Genomic DNA, 27,777 nt, shown 5'->3' with positions numbered 1-27,777 from the left:
TTCTGGCAGTTGAAGTCTACAAGTCTTAAAGCTGTCAGGTTTGAAGACCCCTTGGGGTTTTTTTCCTAAAGGGTTAGGGATGCAAGGATCTTGTAACTTGACAGCTTTAAGACTTGCGTGCTTCAAATGCCAGAGTTTATTGAAACTAAAAACAGTGTACCATCCTATGTATTTTCGGTTTTAAAAATGTGGCTCTCAAAATAAATTTCAATCGTGGTTTTGGCGAGATTTGGCTCAGTTGAAAAAAAAGGTTGCCCACCACTGGACTAGAAGATCTACAAGGTCCCTTCCAACTCTATGATTCTATTCTGTTATGTTCTGCTCCTCTTCTCATTCTATTCTATGCCTTTCTTAATTTATAAACTCATCCCATTATACATTGAGTCATGTGTATCCTCCAAGTTTCAGCTACAAGAAATTCACCACAAAAACAAGTTTTAGCAGAACCAGTTAAGAGTGCAGAATGTCTTTTCTCACATGTTGAGACATTATTAGAAGTATTTAAAATTCTTAAACTTGACCATTTCTCTAAAAAGATCATCAGGCCTTAATGGCTTGAGTTTTCACTTAAAACAGTAAAATCTTTCTTCTTCTTCTAAACTATTTGTGAATATTGCAAATGAAAATTTACCTTTTCTCCTTTTGATCCACGAGTCCCAGGGACACCTCGTAAGCCTTCAGATCCAGGGCTACCCTGTAAGCAAAAGGATGATGATGATTTTATATATTAGATTCAATAACAAGCCTGCTGAAAGTGTGGCAGAGATCTTTTAAACATATTTCTCTTCACAAAGAAGCTAAAGGGGAATTTTGAATTAGAACTTGTTTTGAGAATCCAGTTAAGAAGGATTCTGAAGGCTTGCTAAGAACTGAAGGAATTCCTAAACATTTTCATAGGTTTCATTGTGTTTACAGTTGAGGAAAGCTCTTTGCTGATTGTATCCCATCCCATATAAATATTAGAAAAACAACTTTGAATAAATCCATTGAATTTCAGCAGAAGCTGAATGATGACCATTTTCTTGGTTTCCAATTTTGCTACCAACTACAGAAAACATCGTTGAAAAAAGTAACCTTACCTTTGGTCCAGGGATACCATCAGAGCCAGGACTTCCCTACAAGAGAAAGAAGAGACAGGGAAATGAATTGTCATGTACTTAAACTTGCTCCTTCAGGCCCATACAATTTTTAAACATGTACCTCATCTCCCCATTCTCCTTTTTCTCCTTTGGCTCCCACTTCTCCAGGCAGACCCTAAAAGATATGAAAAAGTAATTTTTTTTACCATGAGCTTTTAAGTATTCATACAGCAGCTGTGAATCATATAGTGATCTAAACTTAAATGGATAGAGATGTCAGAGCAATGTTATTATTGCCCTTCAAAATCAAAATCAACTAACTTGCCTTTCATAGATAAATGACATCTTTATATAAAGATTGTCTGTCAATTTAAAAACAACTCTGACTTTCTCTGATCTCATGACATCAACTGCATTGAGGAGCTGAGATGATTCAGTTTTGGCTTGGCTATAGTATAGCTGCAACAAAACCAACATTTTAATTCATAATATTCTAAAATATGGTAACTCTTTACAACTGGTTGGCAGTCATTTCCCATCAGGTGGTCGGGGTGAGGACAGTTGGTTTTTCAGGATCCAAAACCTCTGGAACCAAGGCTTGAGAGTTGATGACGGCTGCCCCCTCTACCACGAGGGTGGTGATAACGATCACTGCTAAGCCCAACACGAGAGGCTTCCGTCTGGAGAGGTGTTTGAAGCGAGTTGGTTCTTGGGACTGGTTGACGGGTAGTTGTGGTGCTAGTTTCACCATTCCCATGATGAGACTCATATTAGCATTGTTCTCCTCGCTGTAGATGAAGTGAACATTGTTCTCCCCGCCGTAGACCCTGATGCATCCTACGGCTGCTATTGCCTTCGTTGTGGCAGTAGGCAAGATGGGGACGTACTTGTGCTGGACAGGACCACTTTGGAGACAACTCAGGGAGTCTCGCCATATTTGCCATTCTTGCTTTTGTTGGTTGTAGTGTTTGTCGCTGGACCACATAAAACATAGATAGCTTTGATGGTCTTCTCCAACAAGGAATAAGTAGAACATCTGCTGGATGTTCTCCAGGATGGCTATGACTTTCTTTCTGGGGTGAATGAGCCTGCTGAGCAGACTGTTGGTGAGGTCAGGCCCTGTGAGAAGCACTTTGTTTAGAGAGGGGCCTTGGGATTGCATGTTGGTATCGAAAACTGCTCGAATCTGGCCTGGCTCTTGTGGCTGGCACTTTCTAAAGGATGGCAGGTGCCAGCATTCCTCATAAATTCTTGGAGGTGGAGCAAGTTCTATGTGTCCGTTCTGGACTATCTTGTCTGGGAACTTCACTAAATGAGCTTTCATGTTTATGATTTGTCTCAGATTGAAGAGGAGAGAGAGAGGTTGCTCATAGTTATTTGGAAACCGTTGTCTTGGTATGCCAAAGGGTATTGGAGCCATCCAATTCTTGGTGGCATCCTGTTGGAATTCCTTGACTATGGGCCTCAGAAATTCTTTGTTCTCTATCGACAAGGTCAAGTCATTGTCTTCTTTGCTGGTCTGGAACACTGTTGTTCTTAGAACTGGTTTGACTGACGAAGTCGAGAAGTGTCCTTGATATGGTCTCGAGTGGGAAGTTGTCCCATTACTGAGAGCATAGTTTGCAAAGGCATTCGCCTGGGTTGAGACTTGTGGTTGATTGACACATATCGTCCCAAAGATGCCCCTTCCAAGTTCTGTCTTGAGGGCGAATGGTGAGCCCTTTGGACCTTTGACCACTTCTTGAGGGGTGAAAGCGTTGGAGGTGTCTGCTCCTGGCAAGAGCAGGATTTCAGCTTTTGGATCTAGAGCAGGAGAGTGATTGCTCATGTGCTTCAGGTGAGGTGTGGTGCTTGCTACCTCTGGTGTCGCAACCTCACCGCAATCATCTGGCAGATCACCCGATTCTAGTGATGGTGGCAGTGGGAACTGTGCATTCTCATCTAACACTTCTATGCAAAGTCTATCCATTTTCCTCCCCGCCGTGCACTGGGACCCGGTGCACATCAATGACGTAAAGTGGGTTTCTTTACCTTGGGTGTTGACGAAGCTGTCGAGAGCTGAACTGGCTGATGTGCTGTAACTTGGCACATCTACTGCTTCCGGCATCTTTTTGTCTGTGCTCGAGTCACTTTGAAGGTCTGCTGAGGGTTTTTTCACCTCCACATTGAGGCTGTGAATCACAGCTGCTTGTGTGCTTGCCTGCGGAGGATCCTTCACTGTTGCTGATGGACTACCCTGGTCACCTCGTGTTTCTTGGTTTGTCAGGGTAGGCTCTCCAATTCCAAGGGAGGGGTCGAGTTCCGACAGTTGAGATTCCCCTACTTGTTCCTGTCGTACCACGTGTTGGCTGTTTACGTAGGCTTTGATGCGTGTGTCTGGGTTTTCCACTTCTAACTCCCTAAGACTGGAGTTGAAGAAGGAGGCTCTTTCAGTCTTGGGCTGCCGAGCTTTGGTCTGTATTAGCCTTTTCTTTGCTTCCCACTTGCGCTGATGATCTTCCACTTGAACCTGAAATTTGGCTTTCAAAGATGCTCTCTTTGCCTCTATGGTTGCCAACTTTTCCTTCAACAGCTGCTCTGCTTTTGCAGCTGCAGCAGCCCTCTCTGCTTCTATGGTTGCCAACTTTTCCTTCAGCAGCTGCTCTGCTTTTGCAGCTGCAGCAGCCCTCTCTGCTTCTATGGTTGCCAACTCCACCTCGGCCATCTTGACTTCTGCTCGTGCTTCTGCAGCTGTAGGTATCCGTGACCTTTGGCTGCGACGGAAAGATTGCCGTGAGTTGCTGCTAGTTGCCTTTGGTCTGAAAGATGAGGCTTTTCTGGAGACGTAGGAGGAGATTGCATATGACTGCTGAAATGTTGCATACGAACAATGAGATACTTTGAAGTTGGCTTTCTTGTCCTGTGCAGTCTCCCTCTTCAGATAGGTTTGGATAACATCTTTGCTGCGTTGAAACTTCTTGTTACGTTCTCTGTTTAACTTCTCAATGCGCAGCATCTCCCTTTGAATGTTTTCGTCATCATTTAGTTGTCGCTGGATGTCATTGAGGCGGTCTTCATAATTTGTCCATCGTCTGTAGAAGTAGTCCATGTCCTCATCCAATAAGTGGAGGCACATGGGAGTTAGGTGTTCTTTGGGTTGGTCACAGAGATGCTGTAACTCCTTCCAGCGACTCTCATGCCTTCGATAGGCCTCGTCCCATTCTTCCAGGAGGTTTGCCCGCTTAATCTGCGTAGGCTTTCTATGCTTTCTTAGGTCATAGGCTATCTGATGTGTTTCTGTCTTTTCTGATAGTTGGACATCCAATTCTGAGTTTTGGATGACCAATTCTGAGTCTATGGTGGGTTCAGGCATGGGGTTCAGCACGTCCGACCCTTCTGCCATGGCTAGAAAGCTTCTATGACTAGGAGTAGTAATTTCTCGAATGTGTTACGAATTCTTTGAATTCAATTCCCTTTTTGGCCACTAGGGTGCATTGCAAGAGTTTGCAGATGCGAGTGCAGTTCACCCGTCGGCCACTAGGGTGTGTTTCAAGACTTGAAGATGTAGCTGCAGTCCACTTGTTGGCCACTAGGTTGCGTTGCAAGACTTTGAAGATGCGGCCGCAGTTAACTTGTCGGCCACTAGGGTATGTTGCTTGACTTTGGCGCAGTACACTTGTTGGCCTCTAGGGTGTGTTGCAAGACTTGAAGATGTAGGTGCAGTGTACTTGTTGGCCTCTAGGGTACGTTGCTTGACTTTGGCGATGTAGGCGCAGTACACTTGTTGGCCTCTAGGGTGTGTTGAGGAACCTTGGAGATGCAGGCGTAGTGCACTTGTTGGCCTCTAGGGTGTGTTGCAAGACTTGAAGATGTAGGCACAGTGTACTTGTTGGCCTCTAGGGTACGTTGCTTGACTTTGGCGATGAAGGCGCAGTATACTTGTTGGCCTCTAGGGTGTGTTGAGGTGTTGGCTTGGAACTACTTGGTTGCGGTTTGTAGACGGGCGCTGCTTGTGAGTACTGTTTGGAGTGACTGGTAATGGCGTTCTCCCTGATGAGGTGACCATCCAAGCTGACTTTCCAGTTTTGGAATTTCTAAGGGATTTTCACCCGAACTCGGAATTCGTTTTGGACTTGGCTGGCTTAGTACCTTCGATAGGAGTTGTGCCCTTTCACAATAATTCACAAACAATTACACATTGGTTTCTTCGGCTGGACTACCTCTGCTTTATGTCTCTTTTAGCTGTCTGCAGGCTTTGCACACCCTAACTAGGTTGGCCTCTTTATTGCCTCTCGTTGCCAGGACAACTCATCAATAAAGTTCAAAGGAGTTGGGAGGTCGGCTCTGGGCTACTGACCTCTTCCTTACTCAAATTTCGTTTCCATGGAGATCTTTCCATGAGGCATTTACTACCTGCGAGATTCCTCTTCTTTGTTAGGTTGGGACAGAAAGAGGGGTTGCTTTATCATGAGATTCCTGGGTTCCTTTTAACACATTTTCTTAATTACAACAAGTCCTTTCATTTCAGGAGAAATAAACAGCTTTTCTCACTGCAAGCTGGATGCCTCTTCAGCTTCTTCTCAGTTAAAAAGCAGAGGAGGTTGTTATACATTTCTCAGTGTCTTCTCTGCCTAGAGGGAGCTTGACTTACTACCTCTTACTGAAAGAGGAGGTGGGGTGGAATCATTCCTTGCCTTTTACTTGAGAGGATGAATAGAAATATAAGCATGCAAAGACTTTTCTCTTCGGGGAATAGAAATTACCCAAGACTTCTTACTTGAGGGGAATAAACTTCAAAGCCTTTTCACTCCGAGGAGGTTAAAGGATTTCCATAGGCTTTTGCCCGAGGGAAACAAATCTTTATAGAGTTCTTGATGAAGGGAAATATAAACATACACAGACTTTTTACTGTTCTGCCTCAGCAATGTCAGTTTGCCCGAGGCAGGCAGCTAAACTCCATGCTTAGGAATCTCTTTCAGATCAAGTTTATTATCAGGCATCCTTAATAGCAAAACTTACAGTTCAGTGTTAAGATACTTCTGACTTTCCATGATCTGTCCCATCACATGGTGTAAAAAGTCTGTGGTTTACTATATCCCTCGATGAGCGGAGATGAGGGGATGAGCAGTGGCTGCCATCCCAGTTGACAAAGGGCGATTCAGAGAGAGCCCGATAATAAATCACTTTTCCCAGGCAGAATACCCGCTGCCCAATCAGGGAACACAGATGTGGTCACATGTTATGGAACTACATTTCCCACAAGGTGGCTACATTTCCCATGAGGAAATTTCTTAAAGGAGACAGTTCTTAATTCCTACATTAGTGATATACTGTTGGGACAGCACATTGGGGAAATTGTTATAGCATACATAAATCTGAAAGATCTACCCAGTGCTTAAAGCTGGCTCAGCAGAAAGAGTGTGAATGTGCTGGTTATTGCCTCTTTCCCCCTAACCTGGTGGTGTTATGTTGTGGGAGGGAGCTATGATCCATGTTTGGCTGTCCCTGTCTGAGATGTGAGAAAGGGAAGTGGGGAGAAACAGGGTATATAGTCAGGGACTCTCCTCCAGGCAGTTAACAGCAGTGATAAAAGGGGGAGGCCAAGCAATGTTGTAAATTCACAATTACAACTATACCTTGTTGCCAGGACGTCCATCTTTTCCTTGTGGACCTGGACCTCCTTTGGACCCAGGTTCTCCCTTGAAGTAAAGAACACAGAGACACATGTAAGTTTATGGAGGAAAACAGAAATCCCATTCTAACATCCTAAATGACATGACATACAAGTGGGGGATTGTCTTTGATCACCCTTTCCCTGCTGGAGAGAATCACTTGTTGTCAAAATAGAGAAATCTAGAGTTTTATCATCGTGATAGGACTATGCATGCCAGCCTAAATGAGAAACATAAAAGCAGAATTTCCAAATTCTTTCAAAAACAGACCATTTTTTATATTTAAGAATCCTATTATGTGTGTGTGTGTGCCATATGTATCATGTGTGTGTATGTATGTATATATATATGTGTATGCATATGTATGTATATATAATTATAAGTAATATAAATGTTGAACATTACAACATTGAAAAAACAATATTGCTAAGATCAACATCCTAAACTAATATTACTTATTGAGAGTTAGTACATTGCCGATTTGGCTTCCCCTCACTTCAACTTACTACTACAATAACTTACTAAAATTGGTTTCTTGGACTGTTTGGATTTGCATGTATGAAAATGTTTTGTAAAATGAATGTAATGCCATATTTTTACTAAATACTAGATAAATTTATCATGGTATTCATATGCTGACATCACAAAAGTATAGTATCCAAGTCATAATAAGAAAACAATGAATTATGGCTAACCTTTATCCCTTGGGGTCCATAAGAACCAGCATCCCCTTTTTGTCCAGGAGGTCCTTGTAAGCCCTAGAACCAAGCAGTTATCAATTAACTAATGCCAATGTGTTATATGTTTTGGTATATTACAATAATCTCAATCCGGCTGGACTGAATTTCTCCATACTGTTTTCCACCTATTTCTAATCTGTATTTTATCTTTCAGATTCTGCACTTTGTAACTACCTATATTTACAGATTTGCTTCCACCACTGCACCCTGAGATTGCCTGACATTGTTAGCAACTGGAATGGATAGATGTGTAATCACTTGCACTGACATACATCAAACCCAGGAGATCCTTTGCATCCTGATAGTCCATGATATCCTTGTTCACCCTGTAAAGAAAAAAATTCTTACATGACTATTATGAATCATTGGGGATTATTTTCTTTTCTCACTAGAATATAGCAATAACACTTAGATTTATACAGTATATCCATTTCACAGTGCTTCACAGTCCTCTCTAAGCAGTTTAGAGAATCAGCATATTGCCCCCAACAATCTGGGTCCTCATTTTATCAACCTCGGAAGGATGGAAGGATGAGTCAACCTTGAGCCTCTCAGAATCAAACTCCTGGAGTGAGCAATGAGTTAGCCTGCATTCTAACCACTTTCTTCAATCACTTCCTTACAGTCAATACTTTATTCAATTGCAACCCTTTAATGCAGATTTTCTTTTAAAGCATAAGGAGAAACTACCTTCTGCACACAGATATCAATCATACCTTCCTGCCATCAGCGCCATCTATGCCATGCTTGCCCTTCTCTCCCTGTAACAGAAAAAAAGTCAGGTATATAATACATCATTCAATTCATGTTCAAAAAGATAATGGCATCATCCCCCAAACAAAACTTAAAGACCCACCTTGCCTCCTTTTGCACCTCTTGAGCCCTGTAGATGAAAGAAGATGATTTATAATGATGTACAAGTGCTTACTGGAGCTATATGGCAGAGGAAGTGGATGCTTTTAGTCCTCTTTTTAGAGCCTACTATGTAATTTAAGATGTTATATGATCTTCCAGATGATGAGCACTGATGTTTATATCAGCAAAATACGGTAGCTGCATCATGCCCTAATACAATATCCGAAGAAGAAACTGTATGTCCTTTTGAACTGAACAGAATTAGCCTTTTCATTTAAAAAAGCATATATACAATTTTGCAAAATATCTTAAATCTTATCTGAACTATTCCCTGTCCTTGCTCTGATTGTTTAACTTCCTAGTGGTCACAGAATTATTGTCCCCATTATAGTAGGATAAATAATTATAACCATAATAGCCCTTGGAGCAATACCCAAAGAGTTGCCTGGATACATGGAAATTTTGGACTCATCAGTCCTGAATATTCTGACTTAGCAAAAACTGCCTTACTCAGAACTGCCTACATACTCAGATCTTACCTTAAAAGCTCTTAGGTCCTTGGTTAGAACGTGAACTGTTAAGTTTTTACCAGTCCCAGACTATGAATCGAACTGAAGATTAAATCAATAACAACAACAGTAAATTGAAAATTAACACTACTACTACTACTACTACTACTACTACTACTACTACTACTACTACTACTACAGAAACGGCTAGAAAAAATAACAAAATATTGATTTTCAAATTGAACTTGAGTGACTATGGAGGAAGAAATCAATGGTTGCACCAACAGTAATAGGAATCCTTGGAGCAATACCCAAAGGGCTGCCTAGATACATTGAAAATTTGAACTTATACCTGAATATTCTGACTTTGCAAAAAACCACCTTACTCGGAACTGCCTATATACTCAGATGCTACCTTAACAGCTCTTAGGTCCTTGGTTAGGACTTGAACTGTTAAGTTTTTACCAGTCCCAGATTGTGAATTGAAGATTAACCATAGTAATAGTTTTTAAATAATTTTTATTATTTAGATGGGTGGCCATATAAATTTGATAAACAAATAAATAAATGTGCAAAATGGAATCCAAGATTTGCCCAACCGTTCTAGTGGGAAGCTCAGATCAAACAATTCCAAGTAGAACCAAATTAATTTAAATTTCTTATGTCCTTTTCTCCTTCTGGAAAATAGACAATTTAGAAGCAATTTTAACATATTTGCATTTCAAACTGATTGTAGGACATGCTTCTTAGGAAGAAGGTAGCATTTAATTAAATACTACAGGAAATTTCCTGAAGTACTACATAGCAGGCAGGCCAATAGGCAACTAACTATTAGAGTGCTACAGTAGATTCCCTAAAGGGAGTTAGCAGCAGGTGTGTGTGTGTGTGTGTGTGTGTGTGTGTAAATGGTTTTATGAGGTATTCGCAGTTACAAACCAGATTCATGCTATATATTAAATCAGAATGCTGTTAATTTGTTTTTGGCTTGATGTGTAAATCTACTCAATTGTGATTTATTTATGTGGTTTAAAATGATAAGATCCTGAGAGTATATAGACTTCGCAGTTTCAATCACAAGGCAGCTTTCTTCCCCATCCCCTATTTGGTTTATAGCATACATCTAGATCAAGGCTAATTATTGTGATATTTTGACTGGTCCTAAAAATGGCATACTCTAACACTGAATTTTGGACTCCCCCCCCCCCAATAGTTCAACACAGATTCATTTGCTTTTGTAGCACGGTTAATCAACACAACTCACCTTGTCCCCTCGGTTACCCTTGTCTCCCTAAAAATGAGGAGGAGGAGGAAATGTCAGATATATTATAAATAAAATGATGAGGAAAAAAAATCAAGAAAGCAAGAAGTGAAATTATACTTGCCTTCATCCCTTGATAGCCAATAGGTCCTGGGTCACCTTGCTTTCCCTAGGTAAATAACAACATTCAAATAATAAATCCCATTGCAGTCAAATCCGATTCTTATTTAGGAAATTCTCTCAAGACTGTAGGAAAAAGAATTTCATCCAGAATTTTGTGTTAATTGGGATTTTGACAATTTCTTACAATATGTTTAAGCCATTTTAACTTGAAATCCATCCTTGTTCTCCCATAAATAGACATGAAAGCATATTTGTGCATATATCTTAATAGATTGATATACAGTTGGATTAAGAAATACAAGTAGAATGGACTCATGGTTGGATCTAACCTTGTTTCTTTAATAATGTAATTTTAGATGTGTCTATTCACTAGTAATCTCTTTTGAATTCACACTAGCTCAGGGCTTCCAGAATTTCAGATTAAAGCTTTCTATGTTATCAACAACACTTCATTGACACCTGCCTATCAGATGTGATCTCCTGACTTAAATAAGGGTCTTTTTGAAGACTACAGAAGATTGAAGATTACAGTTATTTGTAAAAATACAGAAGTGTCCCCCAGTTTTATTATATTGTAGTGGTGCTATTATTTATGTAGAAGCGGCGGTAATGACTGAGGTGAAGTACTGCTTTAACAGAAGCCTTTTATTGGCAAGCTAACAATAACGCAAACAGCAACTCCAGAATTTGGCAACAGAACAGTTCCTGCTTTGACAGCTTTTTATACCCCGAGCTGTCAACAGGGCAGCCAATCGCTGTGCACTAATCTTCCCGATCTGGCTTCACGTCTTAGCCAATCGGGAATGATGGTGTGTGGACATGTTTCTTGAAACAGGGACATAACACCCCTTTCCCCAGCTTGGCACATGCATACTCCTGCAGGTATGCAGGGCGCCTGCGGGTACACCCTGATCTTCTCAGTTTGGGGGCGGATGCCGGAGGCGGAGGATGTTGCTCCTGGGGAACTCCCTGCGACTGCAAAGACCCTTTGGCTGAAAACGGCGGCTCCAGATGGTGGCCTGTTTCACCAGGGAGTCCGGCACCGAGTTTGTTGTCGAAGCTGCGGGAGCTGGTGTGGTTGTGGGAACACCAACAGGAATACTCGTCGTTTCAACAGGGCCTAGTGGAGGCCAATTGGCTTGAGTGTGTAGGGAGGCCTACACACTGCTGCTGTCTCAGCTGGTCCACGTGGTGGCACCAAATGTGAATGTCATAGAGGCCGACGCTTTAAGAGCAGGGGCTGGTTAGTTGAAGTATGTGTCCCAGAAGCCACAGCGGTTCACCCTCCGTTTTGGGCATAGACTGGGTTACTCACTTGGAAAGTTATTACAGGACTGGTGGCCACCGGTGTCTTATCAGTGCAGTAGCTCGAGTGAAGCCAGTCTAGGTTTGTTCGCAGATGGCTGCCCATTAGCAGCTCTGGGAGGCTACGATTAGTGGTTGGGCACAGAATTGTGTGCTGGACTGCACGACATTCGCGGGGAAAGGATAGGAGGGGTCTGTTTATCCCCTGCCAACAGGCCCAGGAGGGGCTTATGGTCAGTTATGAGTTCAAAGAAGCGGCCGTAGAGGTAGCTGTGGAATCGTTTGATGCCAGCTACCACGGCGAGAGCTTCTTTGTCTAACTGACTATAATTCCTCTCTGGGGCAGATAGGGCGCGAAAGAAATAAGCCAGGGGAGCCTCGGTGCTGTGGGGCAGCCGGTGGCTCAGTACAGCAGCTAACCCAAAGGGAGAAGCATCACATGTGAGAGTGAGAGGCAGGTGGTCACTGTATTGCATCAAGACAAAGTTAGAGGTAAGAAGGGCTTTGACAGCCACAAAAGTGGCTACCTCTGGGGATCCAAACTTCCCTGCTGCCTTGTTGTCCAACAACCTATGGGGGGGCTCAGCGACACAGGCTTTATGGGGCAAGAAGACAGCATAGAAGTTAAGGTGACCCAGGAAAGCTTGCAGCTGGGGCTTGTTGGTAGGAGTGGAAGCTCGCTTGATTACTTCCAATTTGGATGGAGTGGGGTGAATACCCTTAGCATCAATTAAATAGCCCAGGAATTCTACTGCGGGGACTCCAATTTTGCATTTGGATTGCTTGAGTTTCAGTCCAGGCTTCTGAAACTGGGCAAGGACAGCCCTCAACTTAGTTAGGAGCTCAGTGCGATTTCTAGTGGAAATCAGCACGTCATCAAAGTATGGGACAACTCCAGAGATCCCATGGAGCAAGCGCTCCATGAGACTCTGGAATATGCCCAGGGAGACACTAATGTCAAACTGTAGCCAGCGACATCGAAAAGCTCCCTGATGCGTAACAATGGTCTGCGCTTCAGCAGTGGCATCATCCACAGGGAGCTGCTGCTCCGCTTGCGCAAGGTCCAATTTGATGAAAATGGAGCCCTGCCCTAAGGTGCGGAGCAGTTGTTGCACCACTGGGACAGGGTAAGGGTTAGCCTGAAGCCCCTTATTTATTGTGCATTTAGAGTCGGTGCACAATCTTATAGAGTCGTCCGACTTCAAAGGAAGCACAATAGGTGTTTCCCATTTAGAGTAATCTATTGGCTCTAGGATACTTTGGGCAATTAACTTGTCTAGCTCTGTGTCCACCTTTGGATGAAGAGCCAGGGGAACCCATCTAGGCTTAAGGCATATTGGAGGGACTTGAGGATCCAAGTTAAAGCTAATAGGAATCCCAGTATATTTACCTAACGAACCATCAAAAATGGTGGTGAATTCTTCAGTCAGGCTGCCCAGGTCATCAGCGGCGGTGATATTGATGCCGGAAATGCTGAGACCCAAGGTGTCAAACCAATCTAAACCCAGTAAACTGGGAAGGTTGCCCTGGACCACAATAAGAGGAAGGCGGACGTTAAAATTAGGAGTGACCACCTGGAACTTGCCACTGCCGACAATGGGAATAATGTTCCCCTGGTAGTCCTGCAACTTGATGAAACACGGGGACAGGTGCTTCTTCAAGACAGCCGGCACCAGGTGTTTAATGGTGGCCCAGGAAACAATTGATTTACATGAGCCAGTGTCCACCTCCATTGATTTAGATGAGCCAGTGTCCACCTCCACATAGGGAGCGCCTTCGAGGTGGATGCTGAAGTAAATCTTGTTTCCTGACATCGCATTGGCTTGGCTGACAGCTACAGCAGGTTGCAGTTGGTCGTGGAGCATGAGTCCTGCCGCACCCTGCGCAAGGGGTGACCTGAGGGGATTTCTTCCTTGATCTCCCTGAGGTGGTCACGGTTGACCTGCACGCGATTTTCTGTGGTGGACGTTTTCCGTTTTGATAGATGGTCTCGCAGCTTGGAATTTCTGAATTTCTGCTGCAGATTTGTCTGACATCTCAGACGCCCAAGCCTCGTCCACAGCTGACTGAAGGCTTAAATCAGAACAGGCCAGCAGATGGCATTGGAGTCGTAAATCACAAACTCCACAGACTAACTGCTCCAGGAGGGAATCATCTAAGTTAGGAAAGTCACAGTACAGAGCAGCAGTCCTGAGGGAAGCCAGGTACTGATTCACCAACTCACCCTCCTGTTGTACTATCTGCCTGAATGAGTATCTCCTGGTGATACAGGAGGGAGCCAGGGCGTAATGCGCCTTCAGCTTCTCTAGCAGCATTTCCCAAGGAATGGAGTGGACAGACTGAGGGGCGGACAAAGCCCTGGCTGTTCCAAATATCTCAGAGCCGCAGGCATTTAAAAACTGCGCTCGCTTCCTGCTGCTAGGCAAACTAGTCAGGTCGTTTGCTTCAAGGAAGTACTCAAAGTGCTCTATGTAGGCTTCCCATGACTCAGTTGCTGGACAGAAAACCGCAAAATTGTTTGAAGTAGCCATTCTGAAAAGGACGAGCAGCTGTGGAGATTGCCTTGTGGTTAGCATTGCCAGTGACTAGAATGGTGTGATCAGCTCTCCGTGCCTCAGCTCTAAGTGGTGACTTCGCTCTTATCCTTCACCTCAGCTAATCCCACCTTCGTCGCCAGTATTATGTATGTATAAGCGACGGTATTGACTGAGGCGAAGCGGCTGCTTTAACAGAAGCCTTTTATTGGTAAGCTAACAATAACGCAAACAGAAACTCCAGAACTTGGCAACAGAACAGTTCCCGCTTTGACAGCTTTTTATACCCCAAGCTGTCAACGAGGCAGCCAATCGCTGTGCGCTAATCTTCCCACTCTGGCTTCACATCTTAGCCAATCGGGAACAACAACGCGTGGACACATTTTTTGAAACAGGGACATAACAGGTGCATTAAAATCTACCAAAACTGGACATAATATAATGATCTGAGAAAGAATCACAAGATACTTCAAAAGAATGGATGGGTAAAATCAGGCTGAATCTCAACCCTTCTGTAACTTCATTGGCAATTTGCAATTTCAGGAAGAGGCTGACATACAGATGGTGTGTCTACAAAATTGATTAATGTTATCTCACAAGTCTTCATATACAAAAAATGTCCTTTGGGAGGAATGCAGTTCTCCAACTAAAAGAAATACTCCATATTTATTCAGAATATACATTAAAATAATCCAGTATTACATAAGATTCAACTTCATTTTGAGTATCTTCCATGCAAGGTCAAATGTATTTTTCACTTACATGATCTCCAGCTTCTCCTTTTTCTCCTGGCAAGCCAGGCCTCCCTCTTTCTCCCTGAAACAAAATATCAGTAAGCATTAGATTCTATTTCCAATTTTTATTTAACTTTACATTTCAAATAAAGTTTAGCTTTTAAAAACCATTGAAGAAAAGGGGTCATGTTATGAAGGACAATTTCAAGGCTGCCCTTTAATGATGGGCAGATGCCAAATATTGCAATACACATAACATTAATTTTAACCTATCTTTTCACTTTTCACAATTGTTTCGGAAGCAACAACAGTAAATAGTTACAAAAGTCCCTTTTGGGAGAGGGGGCGGTCTATAAATATGAATAAAAGTAAAAGTAAAGTAAGTAAAACTCTACAAAATGCTAAAGTATTATTTTTCCCGCAAAGACTATTCTACACATATGAGTTTGCAGGTACATAAACAAGACGAAAGTAGCAATGGGAGCTGAGGAGCCTTTAAAGAACGGACTCCCTGAATCTGGAATGGAAAGATTTTCATGGCTGTGTCTATAGGCAGAGAAGAATGAATACTGTACAGCTGCTGAGGTCTGTGTCAATAGGAGGATGGACAGGAAAAGGCTTGGAATGAAGTATTATTATTGACAGAAGTGCACACCGTAGGTGTCAAGTCAGTCATTTCACGGAGAGGAAAACTGGCTGGCTTCACTTCTTTTCAGGTTGCAATCTAGCAAATATGTCAAAATGAAAGAAATAAGCTTTTCAATCAAAGGTCCTATTCTTAAATGCAAGGCCATTTGCCCATAAGGCAACTCTTAAATAAAATTTTGAATGAACATATTGGTCTAGTTCAGATAACAGAGATCTATATGATCATATGACTGCCCCCTCAGTTGAGGACTCAAATGGGCAGAACTTAACTGTACATTAGCCAGATTATATCAGGCTGGTTCATACATTCAGAATTAAATCCTGAATGGCAACAATAATCATTCTTGATCTGGGTTTGATCATCAGCAGAACAACAATTCAAAGGGCTGCTCACATGAAACCATGTTAGGATGGCTGTGAGCAGCTTGCAAATGTCTGTTCTTCTTGCCCCCATAAATCACCTCCTTCCACTGTATAACTAGTTTTTAGGTGACAATAAATTCTACCAGATACTTGGCAGTCAATCTAAATGTAGCCTTACAGAACTGATGTGGTGAGGAAAATGCCCACCTCTTCTCCTGGGTCCCCAATATGCCCTGGAGGTCCTCGAGGAGGCTAAGAAACAACAATCAAAAATTGGTATTAGAGCACAGGAATATAAAAAGCAAGATTTTATATACTGCTGGGGCTGTCAGGATAATAACACTCACCTGGCATTCATAGGAACAACACTGTTGACAGAATAAAAAGACACCATTAAAAGAGTTACCAAGTTTACAGTTTTATAGAATGAGTACATTTCTCTTTTGCTCTAACTTAAAAGCATCCCTTCATCCCTGTCACTGCGTTTTATTTGGTTTGCCATTTGTGCCTATATTCTGTATAGATTGAACTGTTTCTTATCTGCAATGATTTACTGCGCAGGTCACACATTCCTTCTTAACTTTCACTTCTGAACTTTTGTTCGCCTGCCAAGGGAGGTAGGCACAGAGCTCTGCGAAGATGTGATTAATTTAGATAGCAAGTTCGTATTTTTATTTTTTTTATATTAAAATGTTTTTTATTAGATCATGCCTCGGGCTTATTTTCGCTTATTTCAAAAGTATGCTACAAGGAAATTCCACAGTCCACACTTCCATAATTCAAGGGAGAATTCACACCCTAATACATGATAACAGAGGCTGGTTGATGTATGGTTTTTCCTTGCTTTGTTATTTTTTGAAGTTAAGCATAATAGGCTAATCTAGACAGGATGATTTATAGCGACTGAGGAACGCTTAAATCATTTTCTAACATGCCAAAGAAAAAAAAGAAACTGAAAGATTTCTCTTCAAGGCATTCAGAAATTTTCACCCTCGCCGATGAAGAGAAGAAAAGTATTTTACAAAGATTTACAACTCTTGATGCAACCAGACCAGGTGAAGAACCTTCTGTGGGAGAAAGATCTCAACAAGAGATGTCAATCCAGGAGATGTCAATCTACGACTGAGGTCAGTAGAGTATCTTTCTAATTATGCAAGCTCCCAAATATCTCCTAGAGATTTTGAAACACTCTGTCAGTGCAGCCTCCATCAGTAACCAAGAAAGAAACCACTCAAGTCCATTTTCAGAATTAACAGTACTTTTACTGGTTATGAATAGATAGCAGCTAGCAAAACAAGATCTGAGGCAAAAGCGCGCACAATCATAGATATCAATATGTGACCCAGCTCCCTCCCCCTAGTGATCCCAACCCCCAGTCCAATCCCCACACCCCACAGGTGTCATGAGGGCTGCACTTTCAAAACCCATCATCAGGATGGTATGCCGGACGGTTGGCCTTGGTGGCAATTCCATATCTGTAGCATGTGCAGTAGTTGGTGAGAAAACGACTCCCTTCTTCATTCACTCCTGTGCTCAAACTTCCCCTCCCAAATACCATTTATCTTCCCCCCTCCCCGTTTCAATGGCAGTCGAAAGCGAGCAGCTAAGCAGAGGCTGACACACTCGGTGCCAGGCCAAAGCTCTCGCAGCCACAGCAATTTCACTCTGCCAAGATGTGATTAATTTAAATAGCAAGTTTGTATTTTTATTTTCTTTTATATTAAAATGTTTTTTATTAGATCATGCCTCTGGCTTATTTTCGCTTATTTCAAAAGTATGCTACAAGGAAATTCCACGGTCCACGCTTCCATAATTCAAGGTGGAATTCACACCCTAACAATCCCTTTATTTGTAAAAAGCTAGAAAAATTGAGAAGCCATTTCCCACACAATACTGGTGAGTTCTAGCAGGAACTGAGGCTACCACATGACATAATGCAATTGGTTGGAGCTTCTAGATTAGTTTCCTGTCCATTTGAACAATCATCAACAAAAACCAACAAAGTTATGTTGCTTGGATATGCCTAAATATGTTAAGTTAAAAAATAGTAAGAAAAGAAGAAAGATATCCTCAAGAAGTTCAGCTATATTTCCATTATTCTCTGCTTTAGGATGAAAACATCTGATCACTTGCTACAAAAGGGAATGCATCAAACTGGGCCAAGTGCCAATGTAAATGAGACACTTTAGAGCAAAATGCAAACTAGAGAATTATCATTCAGCCACCAGGCTTCAGCTCCAGGATGGCATACTTTGGAGTTACTGAGCACATGCTGGAGCCTTCATTTTGAGACCAGTCTACTGCTGTAGAAGGTTGAAGCTGGATCAGGTTAACAAACAGCCAAATAAATGTTTTTAGTAGAAAACTCTTTAGCCTGAATCTTACGACCTAAGATCATTTATGCTTAATGACTACACTTACTCAGAACACCCAACTAGATATAAATATAAATACTGTCTTGCTGATAATTCCAGTTTTTATAAAATAAGTTTTTAAAAACTATTTAAATTCTCAAATATTTACATTTTTGCAGAGCTTACATTAGTCCTAAGTTTTAAATGGGAGACTAAGATTTTGAATCCTCCTTTGTGATCTGAGCAAGAGGGCTGTAAATTTGGTGCAAGATATGGTTCTTCCTTCTATTGTTTGGGACAAAAATATTTTGCTGTTTCCTTCTTACTAAATCATAGGCAACAGGAGTGAATCTTGGCATTTAGATTAGCTCAAGGTTTATTAGGAAAGAAACAGTGGCAAGAAATTAGAAAATGTACAAGATAAAAATGATTCTTGAATGAACAAAAGGGCACTGAAAAAACTTACCACATGCTCCACATTATTTTTCTGAAAGAAAGAATAAAGAAGATAATGATCAGAAATAAGAAAATAGCATATCTAATGCATGATACATTATCCAACAGAAAAATACCACTAACTTTAAAATTATTGCTGTAGAAAAGCAAATTAGACGAAAACTCATCTACTTGAGTCTCTATTACTGTATTTTTATATTTTCCTTTCAAGTAGATCTAACAAATAGGAAAGAAACACTAAGACTTACAATCATTTCAATGATGGTGTTAATTGTTCTAGGAATATCGCTTTGTGGTACAGTTGCTGTGAAATTGCGACGATAGTCATGGTCTGTAGCAATCACATTTAATCTGGATTCCTAGGATAAAATAAATCAAATCAAAATTATATTTTCACTCCAATGTCATCGTGTAAATTTAGCAGTGAGCTTGGTCCAATTGCTGCACAGACTGTTGGTACTCTAATCTTCCCATAAAGATCCAAATATAATTCCTCTCATCTGTGTTGATGTAGGTTTGGTTATAGTTGTCTATGTAATATGCCAGAGATGTACTGACCTCCTCCTGCAGGGGAGAAGAGGCACTTGGGCAGTTAACTTTAGATCCTAATGTAAGTGCACTCACTGTAATACCTGAAAAGATTTCTTCACACACACATTTCTTTATTTGTTTATACACATGACTTTGCATGTCTTCTGCAATTTTCTGTAACTACTGCCCCTTTCTGCCAAATGAAGCATACGTCAGTTGAAAGAATGCATGGAAAAGTTTTCTTAATGATTGCCCCACAGCTATCAACTATTTTTTGTGAAGATTTGCTACTCACTGAAATATCTGAACAGTAAGAATTGCCAATGATTCTTTTTAAAGATTACCCAAGGTTTTATTCATTTTAGCACATGTACGTTATCTGCCTTGGCATAATTAGGCATATGATATATTGCTCCTTTAAAATCAGCAAATTTGACCCAGCTTAAATCAGAACCAATATAGTTTTTAGGAAATGCTGCGCAAAGAGGACAGCATCTCTGATTATAACAATCAAGGATTAGAGCAAAGGCTGCCACCTTTGGCCACAGTATGCAGAATCATAGGAACAAGCACATCTCCCAAGCAAAAGCTGTCTCTGGACTGATCTCTATTTATTTAATGACAGTAATTGCTCTAATATCATTCATGTGTACACATTTCATACCAGATGGTCTGGAGATACAGCAACAGCAAACACTTTGATCCCCTGGTGCTTTGCTTCATTGGCTGCATCTTCCAGTCCCCCACAGGGCTCTTTGTAACCGTCTAAGGGATGTCCATCTGTCACCACAATAAGATACTTATTTTCCCTATGATAAGATCCGCTGAAAGAATTAAAACCAGCCAATGAAAAACAAACCATATTACATATGTGTGTACTCGCATCACATCACAATCCTAAATGGTTCTGTGGGGTTTTATCTTTTCTGCTCGTGTATTATGCTGCCCTGAGTTGAGAGACAAAGACAGTCACAGAAACATAGAGTCAGAAAGATAGAGAAGAAAAAACTGGCGTAAACATATCATCATCATCAAACAACCATGATAATGATGATATCTATTATATATCAGTAAAGTCTTAAGAAAAGGCTAAAAGGGCTTCTCCTTATAAATAAAAAAACTAGTACAGATAGTTGAGGGATGGCAGCCATGACAGTACCAATGGAGACAAAGAAAGGACTGTCTGGGAAAGGCAAGGCTCAAATCCATGGATTGAAGTGGATCCTTAAAAGGGCTATAACTTTGTTTGCCTTGGAGAATAAAACCTTCAGAATTCATGTGATGCTCAAGCCTCAATGAAACATTTTAAGTAATTTTGAAAGACACAGTAGAGTTCATATTTAAAAGTCTATCTGAATGCTATCTTAATCTGATTTTGTAGCATGAGGAAAGATATACTACTGTGTTTCCCCAAAAATAAGATCTGGTCTTATATTTTTTGGGTTCCAAAATAAGCACTAGCGCTTATTTTTGGGGAAACATGCTTTCAGGGTGATCAGCACGGCTGGGCACCCCACCCCTCGGTGTGCACATAAGACGCCCACATAAGTGCACATGGACCATGTCCACGTAAGTACACGTGGACCACCAGTATCTGGCGGCAGCTGCAGCCCACTGGTCCCTGCATCTGCACAGATCATGAAGCACAGGTAAGTTATTCTCTATCCAAGCAGCACCACGCGGGCTGCAGGAATGCCAAGAGTCAGGTGGCTGGCTGCAGAAAGCTCGTCTTCGCGCAGCAGCATTGGCAGATGGAAATGAGCTTCCCATGGCTGCCCACCTGTTCCAGGCCACTGACTCTTGGTTTTCCCATGGCTCATGGGGCGGACACATCTGGATCACCTGCCTTTCCCCCCACACCTGTCTCCTTCTGCTGCCAGTACCACCGCGTGAAGGTGAACCTTCCACAGCTGCCTGCTACTCGGGCGTACTGGCTCTCTTTTCCATGGCTCATGCAGCACATCCAGATCATGGGTCTTCCCCCTCCACACCTCTGCCTCCACTTGCTGCTTGGACAGGTAATCACCTGTGCTGCACAGGCTGCAGCTGCTGCCAGACATCATTGGCCCGTGCACATTCGCTGCCTCCTGTGCTGGCCACGCCACCCTTCACTAGGGCTTATATTAAGTGCACGCTTAAAATCAGGCAGGGCTTATTTTCAGGATAGATCTTATTTTCGGGGAAACACGGTAGTACTCTGTTGCAAAAGTACATGCAGTTACTTAGTATTGATAGTTCTTCATTCATTGTAATCTCAGTTACTACAGTTTTGTAGTACTATTACAGATGTCTAGTTCCATAGTCACCTAATAAATGATAATCATTTCTTTCCAGTCTTAAAATTAATAGAGATATTTTGAGTTTTCTCCTCCAATTTTCCATGTAATAGACAAACACACACATACTTGTAACTTTAACAGTTTTATTCACTCCTGATACTTCTACAACTTTCAGAAAATAATGTTTTGTTAAATTATGCACAATTTTGTTGTAGTTTAAACAGAAAACAAAAATAGACAACTCTCCCTGAAATAAGAGAAAGTCAAATCACTAAGATAAATAATATTAGATCAAGGACAAATATTTAATTTTTAAATAGATAAACACATACATGCAGGGATGAACACATTCCAGCTCAATATTTCACCCAGGAAATGAATGTTTTATTTTTTAACAGAGAAAAAGTCCATTTCACTCATTGACTCACATATAAAAGCTAACATGAGAACTGCTTCCTCCATGAAAGACTACCTGGGTTTTCCATATAAAAACATCATTCTGCTGGGAAGGAGAATATAAGTTTGATGGAAAATATGTATGTGATTATTTCTATTTATGGTTGTATGCATACATCTTAACAATGAAAAAATATTTTCATCTTGCTACAGATGAGATTTATGGATTCAGAGACATCCTGCTTCTTACCTTGAAAAATGATATATTATTATAAACACTTCAATGTAGACACTGAATTTCTTGGTTTCAGCTCCTGCAAAAGGTTTGGGGAAATGTGCAAAACATCTGCCCCTCCTGCATTTTTAAAATTTATGTATTAAATCTGTTTATTTCCCATCTTTCTCCCTCCCCCTCCGAAAGAGCCAATTTCAGCATAGGTTGCGCTTGCCCAGGCCTGGCCCCAATGATCTTTTAGTGGACATCCTCTTAGGATCATCTAGGGTCAAATGATTTTGACATTTCCAAGGGAGGTGTACTTACCTATAGTGTGTAAGAGTGAAGGGGATGGAAGTACATTAAAGCATGAAATCTGGTACTGATAAAAATTAAAGTTTTGTAAAACAAATACTATGTAAAGTATCCTAAGCTTTTCCCCATACAACAGAATAACAGCTGGAAGAAACTTTGGAGTCCAATCTAATCCTGCTCAAGCAGGAGACTCTATATCATTCTTGTCAAATGACTGTTTTATACAATCCTTTTTAAAAAACCTCCTGTGATGGAGCACTCACACACATTCAAACACTATGGAGGGTTGGGGTTTTTTGTGTGTGCAAGAATATACTGTAGTTGGAGTTCTATCTTAAGTCTCTTGTTTACTATAGTTGCTGGGCTTCTAATGTAAGAATGATGGTATCAATGCCGAAGGCCTCTGTTTTCTGAAGGTGTGCGGACTTCCAAACACATTTTTCCTTCTCTCTATTGGTGCAATGAGAAACTATGGTTCCGACTTACCCAATGAGTAGTTCTTCAAGCCCTGCCTTAATGGCACAGTCAGTATAGGTGCCTTTCCCAATAGACTCTACTGATGACACACGGTTCTTCAAGTCTGCTTGCCCACTGGGCATCCGGGTAAGTTTCTTGATCAGTTCCACCTCATCACTGTAATGCAAGGCACCTGCATTCCACACTAGATTTCGGTCACATCGATAATATCTGTTAAAAAAAAAAGAGGCAGGGGATGAGTGGGAAGAATGTATCCCTTTTTTCCTAGACATGTTTTTTTTTTGCCTCAGTAATAGTAAAGTATTATTTGTTTTAGCAGATTCCTGGTAAATAGGAATCTGACAAAAACGAGAAAAGTGGGATTTAACAGGACAGTGAATATGGATGAATAATATGGATGTAAAATTATAAAACTAGACCAGTTCATTCCACAGTTTAAATCAGATAATGTTGTGTATTGGCTAGAATCTGTTGGTTATCCAACATAAGCCTATATTTTCAGTTCTACAGTGAAATGGCTTCCAGCAATCATTCTGCAAGTAGATAAACTTAGCTTTTGAGGATCCTTACAATGAGGCAGAACTTCAGCAATGGTGTGATATTTCCAGGGAACATGCATCCCATCTTCAGCATGAGCAATGATAAAAACAGATAATAGCTTATTTTATTTCTACCATTGTGAGGCAAGTCTCTCAACTATTCCATACATGATTCTGTCCCACTGCAGCTAAGCCCATACAGGAAGCATCTGCTGACCAATAGTTACTTCAGGACTACAGTACAGGTTCCATCAAATGCTAGCAGCATCTAATTATTGTGGCTGGTGTCCTATAGTGGCATTTAGATTAGATGGTAGTAGAGTGATTCATTTGCTTAAACCTATTCAGAAGTTTTCTTCACACCAGTAGAAAGGATAATTCATCTTCTTCATCTGAAAATGGTCCCCTAAAATGTTTTGTCTCTTCTTTTGTCAAAGCTTTAGGTCTCTTCCACAGCCACCAGAGAAGCAGATAGTTATCTGATGGGTATCTACCACCACCTTTGCCTCTGGTTGCTCCATCTGGGTGCTCCCCAGAATTGGTCTACTTCTTTTAGTTGTTTATCTCTTTTCTTTCCTTCTCTGACACTCAAAAAGTAAACACAAAAACACAGGAGCAATGACACACTGCCTTTATTCAGCCCAACAAAGCATCCAAAGTGTCCATAAATTTATGGAAGGTCCAAATACAGTTTGGAAAGAAACTACTACTTCTCATGATGCAGTATTAATTATTATTATTATGAACTGGTTTCTTGCATTTCCATACTATGTGGGTCACCCAGATAGTGAAAAAAAATATTAATAAGCTAGTGTGGGGTCAGGATCTGGCCAAATCCAAAACAGGGTTCTGTTTTCAAATATACTAATATACAAAATTGGATTTTCTACAACTGCCTTTTAAAATTATTTCTATTGCTGCCTCCTCACTTTAAAATGCAGCTCCCTTGAACATTTTTGAGCACAACTTCCAATTCAGAAAAGAACTGCATCAGTAAAAAGATTGGCCCAGGAATATATGGGGGAAAAAGTTTCCTTGGGTGTGTGTTTTTATGAATCTGTGGAAACAGCAAAATGTAACACAAATGTAAACTAATGACTAGGGAACTTTTTGAAGAAACATTTTTAGAAGGAACACTATCACCATTATTTGCTAATTAGAATGTAAAATGAATGCAAAAGTACTGCTTATTTTAATTCTTAGGAAAATGTCAGATCCTTTTACAATTATCCAAAAATATTAGCATCCATCCAAAAGCTCCTCTGTAGTTCTGTGCAGGCTTCAGCAGTCTGTCTGCCCAGACATTGTAGGCCCATTTTGATTTTCAAGATGGCCTCTCTAGAAATCACTATTTCTTCTTCCTGTGCATGTCTATGCATGTTGGAGATGTGAGACAGAAGGAGAGAGAGAAAGGGCAGAGTGGCCAAGAGAAAGAGCTTTCCAAATCAGTATAATGCTTTTTTTTACAATAACTTCCACCTTCAAGAAACTTGAGTATATAAAGTACCTGTCATTTAATTTATCAATGAATTGATTAGTGAATGCTTTGATCTTGTCAACGTTGGCTCTACCAAAAGGTTTTTCCCTTAAGGAAACGCTCTCAGAGGTATCCAGGACAAAAAACAAATCCACCGGGCAATCTGTTAAAATTCAAAAATGGGCAATTTAGAAATAAAATGTTTACATGTTTACATTAAAAGATTCATCAGAAAGTTTTCAATGCATCAGGTTATATGGAAGGAAACTGTAGTCACAAAACACTCTGCAGATTTATTCAAAATTAAGACCTCCTTAGTTGCCTGTGGCTTACTCACCATGCAACCTCAGCAACAAATTATATAGGCTTGTTTTTGCTCTGAGGTCACTTGTTGGCCTAGACAAACCAGGGTCTCTTAGGCTCACTCCACTCTTAGAAAACTAGTAGGAAAATAATCACTACATAATCTAGGAATAAATTTGCAAGGGAATGCATCTAGGTAAGCAGGCAATAATACAAGGAGTTTTGGAAACACAGGGAAAGGAAAGAAAACCCATTTGAAGGAATTTATATAATGTAAGAGAATATAATTTCACCTCCAGCATCAAATATAATTGACAGACCCACTAGAATTATGGGGATGTTAATATGGGTAGAGACCTACCAACCCTCTCAGCATGGCAAAATCCTAGGCATTTAAGATTATGTTTGCATACATGGGTGGCCTATTACAATCTGATCACAAAATTCACAACCTTCAAAATCAGCAGGTAAAAATCAAATATTCCAGTTGTATACTGGAAAAGTTGATTTCTGAAATGAAAATTTGCAGTAGTTACTCAAATATGATAACTTACACATTAATTATATTAAATGTACTTTTTAAACATACTTTTAAAAAATATATTTACAGAAAAATGTTCTTAATTATTTCTTCTTTAACTCCTTTGACTTTATATTTGGGACATTTTAATTTCCAACAAGAATGGAAATATTTTCTTTCCTTCCTCTTTTTGCTTTACTATCCATACTTCAAAACCTGTCACTTTTCTGCATTGTTTTTCAAGGCACTTTCAAAAAATTTTTTTGTTGTTCTATAAAATAATGCTGTTTATTTTGCTTATCACTTCTGCCCATTTCTTCAGCATAAAGTATCATTAAAATTACCTGCCGTGGCTGTTCAGTTGATCACTGAAATAAAAATCTTGCAAGCCATGCATATTGCACATATTTTGGAATGCTTACCAACACATATTCTTTACATATAGCTCGCATTTCTATTATAGTGGGACACAGAAAGTTCTTTCCCTTTCTCCAAAAACTGCACCACGGATATTCTTTACTTATATTGGTGGGATTCATATTGCTGCCCTGCACCTAATTTTCTGTTTGTCAAATTCATATGTAAGTAAAAGTTTAAACAAAATATGATCAAAAATCTGTACTGAAAGAGTAGGGCAAAGGTGGAGCTGGATTACGATTAACAACTTCATCCTTTCAGTCCATTAAAGCAGGCACATCTGAAGAAACCAGAAAAATGGAAACACATTCTTACCTTGGAAAGCTATTACTCTGTTGGATAGTTCTGATTCCTGAGCCAGAACTCTCTTTATTAAAAAACAGTCCTGAAATAGGAAAATAAGGAAGATGCAGGCTAACTTCATCTTACAAGGAGCGGAGTTAGCATTCGGTGAGATCTGAAAATGCAAAAGAAGCGCAACGACAGAAAGTTCAAACCCAGTTTCTTTTAGTTGGTAATTTTTGTGAAGTTTCTATCCTGTCCCTGAGTTTCGAAAAGTGTAGGAAGGAAAAGAAAGAGGCGGAGGCGGCAGCGGCCGTAGACGTCGAAAGAGACAGAGCAATCCTTCCAGAGGGGAGGGAAGAGGCGGCCTCTGCTGAAGCTGAACTCTCAGCACCAGCTGGTGAGTCAAGAAACACCCCAGTCTCCTTGAAAATGGCTCTTTTTAATGCAGCTGTTCTTCTACTTTTCTCAAGTAGAGAGGCATGTTTCTATAGGCTCTGAATTTGCATTGAAGCATCTCTCTTTAATTGCAAAATTATTTCTTATCTGCCTTTCTCTATTAGCAGGGAGTCATAAGACTTGGTGCCCACACTTTCAGCTAGGCTTTTAGATCACAACCCATTCTAGGAATGTGCATTCTGCAATGATGTGTTTTTCAACATGCAGGATGTAATGTAAAGGTAATGCTGTATCAAAACAATGTGGAAGATGAAAAACTCGAACAATTGCAAACCTGTGTAATAACAAACTATTAAATTTGAATAGTGGCTATTCAGGAACAAACATAGCTCTCCCTCCATTTGAAGAGTAGCTGTACAACATTTTGTAATGACTTAAAGACCAGTATTTGAAAGATGTTTACTGATTTCATATGTTGGACTTCCATAGTTTAATATATAAGACATGGTGACTGAATTCACAGAACATATTAAGAGAGCATCAAGATTTACAAACTACAGTGGCTGGATTCAGATGCCAAAATCAAATTGACCATTCTATAGTTTCATTTTGCACTTGAATTTACTCTTTTGCTTTTTTTTTAAAGAAGATAAGATAAAGAAAATAGTAATAATGGGGAAAGTCCCTTTTTTCCTGCCATCTACTAGGCTTCCAGAGGTTTGCAAGCCAGATGTGGTAGGTGTAAATTAGTAACAAAGTAAGATACAAACATTTCTCTGCCACATATTCTGACACTGTGGGGTCTTGTTTTCCATAATTATGGAAGAACTACAGAACAGGAATAAAGTCAGAGCAGAAAACTTTCGTTTCGGCATTTAGATATAGCTTTATTTTGATTTTCTTGTAATTGATAGGTGATACAAACTCTGAGTTTCTATGCATCAGGATCAAATGGAGAGTGGAGAGACTGGAAAGTGAAGACATTATAGCTTACAAAAATTCCACCTGCATTTAAATGT

The 27,777-nt window shown here is 40.6% G+C and overlaps 1 protein-coding gene across 1 annotated transcript in view; it reads right to left on the bottom strand.

Moving 5' to 3' along the window:
- The window catches only part of COL6A1 (collagen type VI alpha 1 chain), a 58,342-nt gene extending 31,634 nt beyond the window's left edge, over window positions 1–26,708 (bottom strand). The window contains exons 1-19 of the mRNA XM_081940231.1: window positions 26,393–26,708; window positions 24,868–25,000; window positions 22,831–23,031; window positions 19,805–19,964; window positions 18,858–18,968; window positions 18,620–18,640; window positions 16,147–16,167; window positions 16,007–16,051; window positions 14,817–14,870; window positions 10,213–10,261; window positions 10,096–10,118; window positions 8,327–8,353; window positions 8,187–8,231; window positions 7,743–7,796; window positions 7,426–7,488; window positions 6,695–6,757; window positions 1,201–1,254; window positions 1,080–1,115; window positions 632–694 (exon numbers count right to left, since the gene is read on the bottom strand). Coding sequence (XP_081796357.1) covers window positions 632–694; window positions 1,080–1,115; window positions 1,201–1,254; window positions 6,695–6,757; window positions 7,426–7,488; window positions 7,743–7,796; window positions 8,187–8,231; window positions 8,327–8,353; window positions 10,096–10,118; window positions 10,213–10,261; window positions 14,817–14,870; window positions 16,007–16,051; window positions 16,147–16,167; window positions 18,620–18,640; window positions 18,858–18,968; window positions 19,805–19,964; window positions 22,831–23,031; window positions 24,868–25,000; window positions 26,393–26,501 — 1,332 coding nt within the window. The 5' untranslated portion in view covers window positions 26,502–26,708. The remainder of the gene's footprint in view (window positions 1–631; window positions 695–1,079; window positions 1,116–1,200; window positions 1,255–6,694; window positions 6,758–7,425; window positions 7,489–7,742; window positions 7,797–8,186; window positions 8,232–8,326; window positions 8,354–10,095; window positions 10,119–10,212; window positions 10,262–14,816; window positions 14,871–16,006; window positions 16,052–16,146; window positions 16,168–18,619; window positions 18,641–18,857; window positions 18,969–19,804; window positions 19,965–22,830; window positions 23,032–24,867; window positions 25,001–26,392) is intronic.
- Between the last annotated feature and the right edge of the window lie 1,069 nt (window positions 26,709–27,777).

Source organism: Natrix helvetica (genome assembly GCF_964273705.1).
Source record: "Natrix helvetica genome assembly, chromosome: 2".
NCBI lineage: Eukaryota > Metazoa > Chordata > Lepidosauria > Squamata > Natricidae > Natrix > Natrix helvetica.
Note: the sequence above shows the minus strand (reverse complement) of the source record. Positions and strands in the feature narration are given on the sequence as shown.